At 37.7% G+C, this 8,592-nt stretch overlaps 2 protein-coding genes across 2 annotated transcripts; one reads left to right on the top strand and one right to left on the bottom strand.

The window, feature by feature from the left end:
• Window positions 1–1,181: 1,181 nt before the first annotated feature.
• LOC136822611 (uncharacterized) lies at window positions 1,182–3,800 on the bottom strand. Its single transcript, XM_067078877.1, has 3 exons — window positions 3,699–3,800; window positions 1,514–1,876; window positions 1,182–1,333 (listed from the first exon to the last, which is right to left on the bottom strand). The coding sequence occupies exons 1-3, from the start codon at window positions 3,730–3,732 to the stop codon at window positions 1,182–1,184; spliced, it is 549 nt and encodes a 182-aa protein (XP_066934978.1). The 5' UTR covers window positions 3,733–3,800.
• Window positions 3,801–3,905: 105 nt separating this feature from the next.
• On the top strand, window positions 3,906–5,872 carry LOC136822617 (uncharacterized). The gene is made up of 3 exons (XM_067078883.1): window positions 3,906–3,993; window positions 4,668–5,030; window positions 5,385–5,872. Exons 1-3 carry the CDS (start codon window positions 3,963–3,965, stop codon window positions 5,831–5,833), a joined length of 843 nt encoding a protein of 280 aa, XP_066934984.1. The 5' UTR covers window positions 3,906–3,962; the 3' UTR covers window positions 5,834–5,872.
• Window positions 5,873–8,592: the final 2,720 nt, after the last annotated feature.

Genomic DNA, 8,592 nt, shown 5'->3' with positions numbered 1-8,592 from the left:
CTTACCACCTTAAGATTTATTTCTCCGTTTAAAGAGGCCTTTCCAAACATATACACTGCGTTAAAAATTTTGGTCACGCTGCCAATTACCAGTTGTGAATGTGAAAGAAGTTTTTCTGCCATGAGAAAACTTAAAAACTGTTTCCGAAGCAGAATGAGTGAAGCGCGTCTAAATGGCCTTTCCCTCATGTACATTCATCCAGAAATCGTCCCAGATGTCGATCAGGTGATTGATCAGTTTGCATCTATGGGTCCACGGCGGTTGGAATTTGTTTAATACACTTTATTTTTAGCTACTAACCTTTACTGTTTTAGTATTACTATTTATTCTTCTGTTTTGAAACCTGTAAATATATTTTGATTGATTTTGAACGTTGGAATTTTGTTTCTACTTCTTTTTTGGGTATTTTGTTGGACTGTTCTTTTGTTAACATTTATAAAAAGATACGTTGTAAATATTGAGTTATTAGTCAAGTTTTGTGTGTCCGTCTTTGTATATGTCTTCTGTAATGTCTGTCCATGTCCGGATGTATTTCCTAGTCATGCTGATGAGCCCTGATATTGGTCGAAACAGATTTAATGTACATTTTCGTGTTATCCTATCAAGAAATGATACGCATAGAGAATTTTTTTTAATCAGTGATAAAAAGTAAAGTCAGATGATATTTATAGAGAGTGAGTTGAAATCAAGCTTTGAAGGAGCGCTGGTACAAAGCTAAATAGATAGATTTAGAAAATGTTTAAATTATTGTAATGCTTCTTGCTGTATGTCTGCAGTTAAAAGATTATTACGTGAATAAGAATTACATGGCTTACACTATCCAATGAAATCTTAAAGATTTAATAATTGTTTACCCAAATAGTCATTTTCACTACAGACATACGGTAAAAAATATTAAAACGTAAACATCAAAATATAATTATTTTTGGCACTCCCGATACAAAATTTGACCTCAAAACCAAACGCTTTTGAAATCATAAATTGTTTTCTTAGCAACTTGAAAACTCTGGCCTTACACAATTTTTCATCCTTGAAAATATAATTTTTAAATTTACGCACATTAGTTTTAACATTCGAATAACCTTAAAATCAAATTAAACAAATTTTTTCTGGTTTCGGTTAGGGGGGGGGGGTAGCGCGATTTAAAAAAATCACACAAGAAAAATTACGTCAGCGACCCTTCATTTTTTTCTTGGATCCGTCCCTGAACTGCCAGAGATGTGTCGTAACTTGATTGCTTTGAGAGTACCATCAAGAGGAAGTGAAAAGGAAGCTGGTGTTTTGTCTCGTGCTCCATAACAAATTGGTTTGTCTGTCAATTGAATGTAACCAACTAGGAAAATGAAAATAAATATTAGAAATTAATCTAGGCGAGTGGAGAAAGAATATAGACAAATATAGACCAAATCTTAGTTTTAATTTTTATAACTCCTGTAAGATCTTCTTATTTTTGGATTCGTGAAAACATTGCAATCATTTGAACATGGTCTAAATATCCAAGTTAACAATTTACCTCGAATTTTAAACTTGGAATAAATAGGTCCACTGATAATTTGCCCGTTTTTATCCATGAAAACAGCCGTCAAATAAACAATCATTGAGTCTTTTATGTTTGTTATTGTTGCTGAAACTTTCTTCGAATTCTTGGCGTAATTCACTGAAAAGGAATCTTGAAATTTCTTTTCCCCAAATTTTGTCAAACCAGTAGAATCGTGCCATAACGGTCGAATGAGAGAATCTTCATCAGATTGATGGAAAATGGATATCCAGTCTGCAATTTCTCCATGCATTGGTTTCAAAGACCATTCTAATGTAGTGTTGCTGTTTTCATTCGTTGATATTGAAGTTTGAGTTGGATAAATTCTTGCGCAAATTACTAGAAAATCAAAAAAGTTGAAATGTTAAAGATGAAATGGATTACAGAAAATCCGGGCGGGTGCTAGGTTTGCGAAATGACGGAAGGTGCCGTCCGATTTTTAAAAATCGGAATTCTAAAATCAACGAAAAAACTGAAATTTTGTTAATTTTCGGTACCCTACTGGGACTTTTCTCCTAATATGTATTAGTGGTATTTACCACCCCTAGAGGGACTTTTATGGTCCAAAAAAGTCTTAAGGGCGGCACAGAGCCGAAGTTTAACTACCCCTCCCTCCAACTCCGGGTAGAAGATTAAATTAGCAGTGTTCATCCAGCAGAGGGCCCACTTTCCAAAAGTTTCAGCTTGATTTGATAGAATAAACTCTAATAAAGAATTGACACAATATCTACTCTCGGGTACCTAATAGCCGGGGGGTTTGGAATAAGCGGGGGGTTTGGAAAAAATCTCAAAAATTAATAAGTGGAGGGGGGGTTTGGAATAAAAATGTTCTGGGTGGAAAACTTTCGAAAAGGTGGCTAATACAGCAGAATTAGGGTAAAAGAGGGAACTTTCAAAAGATTTCCCAAAAATCAATGAGCGGGGAGGGGGTTCGGAATAAGAATGTCCTGGGTGGAAAATTAATTAGCGGGTCCCCCCCGGCTATTAGGTATCCGAGAGTATGATTCAAACTCAGAGTTTCATGGTGCTCAGCACCAATCACCAGTGAAATGTATTTTTTTGTTGAGCACTACAACGATGAAATACACCTTTTCGACCGTAGTCGCGCGGGCATTTTTTTGTCCGCTTTATCCCACTAAAACGTCCCAATCCTTTTTTGACGCATTTTTCTATTGTCTATAGGTGCGAAAAAAGGACTGGGACGGTTTTAGTGGGATAAAGTGGAAAGAGAAATGCCCGCACGGCAATTGGTGGCTACGGTCGAAAAGGTGTATCAACACCCCTGTCTCAATGAACTGATAACATTTGGAATTTCACAGGGGGATAAAACGTTTTCTTTGATTCGAAAATCCCTTGGGAATTTTTCAAAGAAGGAAAATAGCAATTGAGACACCGGTGGATAAAAATTTCCATTGCGACAATATTTTTATTGCAATCCCGAATATCTAGAGCGGAGGAGTCATTCTATTATAGAATTAGAAGGGGATTAAACTTAGGCTTACAATTTTCAACGGAGATGTGCATTTTCTACTCTTTATTTACATTTATTTTGCTGGTTTTTTTTTACCGGGGGCCTCAGCGGTGTTGTGATGCAGCTGGGGTGCACTGACCTTGACGGCCGACGGGTACGGACCCACTGGCAGAGTTTGAAATGGGGACCTTGTCAGATATAAATGTTTCGTAAATTTGTAAAAATGGCTAAAAGTGACGAGAGAATAAATATTTTCAGGGCCTAAAAAAAAGCACCCTGATCAGAGATACGTTCCCATACCCCATTCGCCTCTTCCAGGGATGTAACTAACTAAGGTCAATATTGTACTTCAAGATGATTCCTAAATGATCGTTTTTACATCATCGCTTATAATCATCTGTCCCAAAATTACCCATGATTCTATGCTACTCGATGATGAGCCTTGGGGAGGGGGGGGGTACGGAATGTGCCGCCCTTAAGGGTATCTTATTTGTATCTCCAAAGTTCCACAAAGGGTCGTAGAATTCACAAAATTTTCCTTTGTTTTCTCCTTTTTTGTCCCAGTAAGGGTCTAAGGGTCGAAAGTCGGTTGGCACCCCCGTTAGCTCGCAAACCTAGTACACCCCCCCCCCGGGACACGAGACTCATTATTTCTATCCAAAGTTTGTAAATAAAGTATTTCTTGCTTACCATATCTCAGTAAGATCATCAACAAGAACCACATTTCTTTACGGAGAAAATCACTTTTTAAGATTAATATACCCTTGTAGTGTAGACATACACTGTAGCTAAATATGATATAAAGTACACTTAAACGGATACGCAAGAAGGTTGAAAACAATTGTTTTGAAATTAGATCTGTTTTGGCATGAAAGGGCATGAAAAAATGATTTGTCTAGAGAGCATTTTGTTGATAGGAATATTCAGTCAAGAAAAAAGTCATCTCTCGTGAAGATGTGGTTTCTTTTTATGTTCATCCCTTATGGTGAGTTTACATAAACTAATACACCTCTGTGTCACAGACCCGCGGGGACCCAAGCCCCACTGGAAAATAGGGCAAAAATTTCGTATCCGTTGGGACCCATGGGAAAATACCCTGAAATTTTAACCCCCCCCCCTGGGAAATTGATTTTTCATCACCATTCGAAAATCAATGCTTAGAAATTGCACACCAAATCTATCCCCATTGGATTTTCTAACCTTGGAACAATAGAGTTTCTAAACCCATTGGGATCTCAATAGGAGTTGTTATCCCCACTGGGAAAAAAAGTTCCGCCGGGGCTGTGAGACAGGGGTGTACTAATGACGATGTTAGTCATGTCAAGGTAGCTCTTCAAAATTAGAATAGATAAGCCTTACTTGTTTGAAAAAGTACGAGTAAAAAAGTTGTTCGGAAAGTTCCAGTAATTTGGTCTGGATAAGAGGTTTGGTTCTTATTTTACCATGATCGCAAATTGCGCTAGTATATCGAAATTGTATTCAGGACCACCAGACTCTGATAACAGATTTCTGTTTGTATAAAAGTTTGGAGATCTAAAAATCCAAACTGAAGCAGAGATGCAAGGAGTATTAAAATTTAGAGAGGTTTTGGACTAGAAGCTAGGAGGTATTGTTGCACAGCTTTTGTTGAACAAGAGGTTTTCTTTCTCCTTTTTCTAGCAATTAGCGCGAGAATTTTTCCAACTCAAACTTCAATATCAACGAATGAAAACGGCAATATTACATTAGAATGGTCTTTGAAACCTATGCATGGAGAAATTTCAGACTGGATATCAATTTTCCATCAATCTGATGAAGATTCTCTCATTCGACCGTTATGGCACGATTCTACTGGTTTGACAAAATTTGGGGAAAAGAAATTTCAAGATTCCTTTTCAGTGAATTACGCCAAGAATTCGAAGAAAGTTTCAGCAACAATAACAAACGTGAAGGATTCAATGATTGTTTATTTGACGGCTGTCTTCATGGATAAAAACGGGCAAATTGTCAGTGGACCTATTTATTCCAAGTTTAAAATTCGAGGTAACTCTAAATTCGATATTTAATCAATTGAGCTCAGAATCCTTATTCGTGATATGCACCATTGCACGGACCCAACAGCTGATTGGTTGTAAGTGAAGTAAAATCAGTCAAGACGACTCTGCAACCAATCGGCTGTTTGGTATGTGATATAATGTTGGAAGACATTGCAATAGTGCACAACATGAATTCGAAATAAGGTAGTGGAAGTCTTATCAAGAAGTCTCATCAAGATCTGATATGACGGTTCTAGAGTAAAAAGACTTAGGACTAAGATTAAGACATTTATCACTATTCTTTCCCCACTCGCTTAGATTATCATGTGCTAATTTGTAGTGTTTATTTTCATTTTCCTAGTTGGTTACATTCAATTGACAGACAAACCAATTTGTTATGGAGCACGAGACAAAACACCAGCTTCCTTTTCACTTACTCTTGATGGTACTCTCAAAGCAATCAAGTTACGACATATCTCTGGCAGTGTGCATTGTAGTGTTGGGAAATTGAGGAACTATTGGGGCTGTGGATCGTGCTGCACGGGCAGTTTGATGACAATTATTACAAATTCTTCAGACAAAGCTATTATTCCATTAACAGGAACCTACCTTAGTTATCCAGCAGCAAATTACATCCCCAACTATGGTGGGATCCTTGCTCCTGAGATAGTTCTTCCGGTACCCCTTACTTCTAGGAGCGTTGCCAAAGGTGCAGTGATGAAAATTTGGTACACAGAAGACTTATATCATTCTACAGTGAGTGACAATGGTGGCACTCATTGTGTTTTGGTTTTTGCTATGTATTCGTAAAAACATCATTTCAAATTTAATATACAATCATGGTCAAAATCTATTGAGAACTTAGCTTATTTCCTCGTTTTTCGAAATTTGGAGTTCGGGCGAGAAAGTCGCTTTTGGGCTAATTGATAAATTTATTCGAGTATTTAAATAGTTTTTTCCCTTTCGGGAGGGGTTTATAGACTTCCAGGCTATAAACTGAGCCCTATTGAACCATTCTTGAACTTTTGGATCCTTAGATCTTAAGCTCTTAAGTATTAAGTCTAGCGTTAAAACTCAGAGTTAAAACTCTACTACCTTTCCAACCTAATTTAGAGCGCTTCCAAATCGTTTGTGGTTATAACATTTCGTAGGCATTTTCCTTTTTTCTCAAATATTACGACCATGATCGTAAGTTTTATTTTTTTAGATGGTTAAGGATATGTAACTTATGCAAAATTTATTTTTTTTAAACCGAAAGGCCTTGATAGACCTGGTGGGTGTGCTGCTGCAAATTTTTTTTCCGTACATGGACGGAAGTATCATCGACGGTCGGGAGTATCTCATCTTGACGGTCGGGAGTATCATCGACGGTCGGAAGTATCTCATCTTGAAGGTCAGGAGTATCTTAAACTTATCTGAAACCTTGAAATATCGACCCGACCGGGGTTCGAACCCACCAAATGAAAGAGTTTCTAATCAGAAACACAGCGCGCTATCAGTTGAGCCACACTCGCACAGCAGAACTCAAAATTAGGAAATACTTATAAGATGACAAAAAAGACGGGGGTAATGTTCTTATAATATGGGTAAACATGAAGTTCATGGGGTAAAATTGCCCCTTTTTTAACCTGACTGAAATTCGAGCCGTTACTAGTAACCCTGCGGGACCCAAGGCGCCGAGTATGCACCCGGCACAGTGACAAGCCGTTACTACCAACCCTGACCTAAGCAATTCCAAACAACAAAACCAAACAACAAAGATGAGATACTCCCGACCGTCGATGATACTTCCGTCCATGTACGGAAAAAAAATCTGCTGTGCTGCTGGGGCTCAAAAAAACTAAAAAACCTGTATTCCATTGACCTTAGATACGCCTCCTTTATTACTTCAGTTCCGGATGGGCATTTAGGCAAAATTGGGAACAGAGATGTGGTCCTTATTTTAGGCTCTGCACTGCCGTAGCAACTGGGGGGCTATGCCCCCCCCCCCAATAATTTTTTCAAAAATGGTTATTTTGCAAAATGCAAAGTTTTTCTTTTTTAATTTGTCATAATTGTCTTTCACGCATTTTGTGCAGTTCTTCAAAAATGGTTGAAATTTAGCAAAATCAAAAACATGAACGAAAAAACCGACAAAAAGCAAGAAAAACAACCATTTGAAGAAGCTAAACAAAACCAAACATGCACTCCCACCTCCTGCTCAGATGACGATGACCAAAACCGTCTAAAATGCCGAAAATGCCACCGCATGGTACACTACGAGTGCACACAATTACCGCTTTATCAGCTGCAAATTTTTGCCAACACTTATAACGAACAATATCTATGTCAGAATTGCGTGCGGATAACACGATCTCTAATGAGTAAAATAGGTGAGAACTCGTATCATATGATGCAGAGGGAGATTGAGAAGAAGGACGACGTCATTAAAAAGCTCAAAAACCCAGTAGCAAGAACCGCCAGCCTTAAGAACGATATCGAAAAACATCTTAACCAATAAGATGGCTGACTTGAAATAAAACCAAGCAGATTATAAAGAAGAAATAAAGCAAACGACGAATTACATGGAGAAACATCAGAAAAAACATACGCTGAAATAACTAAGAAAACACAAGGATAATTTCAAATCAGCAGTGAGAGAACACCAACAAGAAAACAGAATGAAGAAAGAGACATCGAATCAAGAAACGAAATATCATTATACATGGAATGATGGAATTAGAGGTAGACAACAAAGGGAACAACAGAACAGGACAAAATAGATATTGAAGGTATACTAGGTAACATTGGCGTTCAAGATATCAAACCGTCCCCATCATCGCATTGGACAAAACCAAAAGGGCTACATTGCGTCTTCAATCAAGTTGATCTTAAAAAGTATAGAGGAAAAAGAACGGATAATGCAAAATCTGCATAAGCTGAAACGATTCAATGAAATTGGTGGCTTTAGCATCACAGACGACTTCACTATCAACGAAAGAAAAATCATTAAAGATATGTGCCAAAAGGCGAAAAAAATGAATTCAAAAAATGACGATTTCGTTTGGCATGTAAGAGGAAGCCCTAGAACAAACCTTCGCCTAGTTCGAAAATCTAGGACAAAGACCAAAACAACGTCTTCTCTTCTGTCCATATCTTCTGACGACTGGACGACAGATGAAGAATTAGACAATTTATAAATCTAAAATTATTTCGTAGAGGTCGATAGACCTGTGAAATATAATTCTATGAATAATGTGCATATTTTGAGTGTATTTTTAAGCAATCTAAGGCTCAATTTTCAAAATTTCTCCCCTCGGGCCAAACCATGGTTGGCCCTCGCGGTGTCACTAAACTTCAGCCCCCCCCCCCAATATGAATATGCTTCCTACGGCACTGCTCTGAAGATATCTGACAGGATCCCAGATTTACTAATTTTCAACATGTGTATTCACCGTTCAAAATAATTTTCAAGATGTGTACCTGGCAGGGTCGACTTTTGGTTATTTTGGACAATTTTCAGGTTTGAAATTAGTGAACCTTTACATCATTCGTCTAGTTTTAGTCATTTTTACCACATTTCAGGGTGA

This window comes from Clytia hemisphaerica, unplaced genomic scaffold (assembly GCF_902728285.1).
Source record: "Clytia hemisphaerica strain Z4C2 unplaced genomic scaffold, Clytia hemisphaerica genome assembly, whole genome shotgun sequence".
Classification (NCBI taxonomy): Eukaryota; Metazoa; Cnidaria; class Hydrozoa; order Leptothecata; family Clytiidae; genus Clytia; species Clytia hemisphaerica.
Note: the sequence above shows the minus strand (reverse complement) of the source record. Positions and strands in the feature narration are given on the sequence as shown.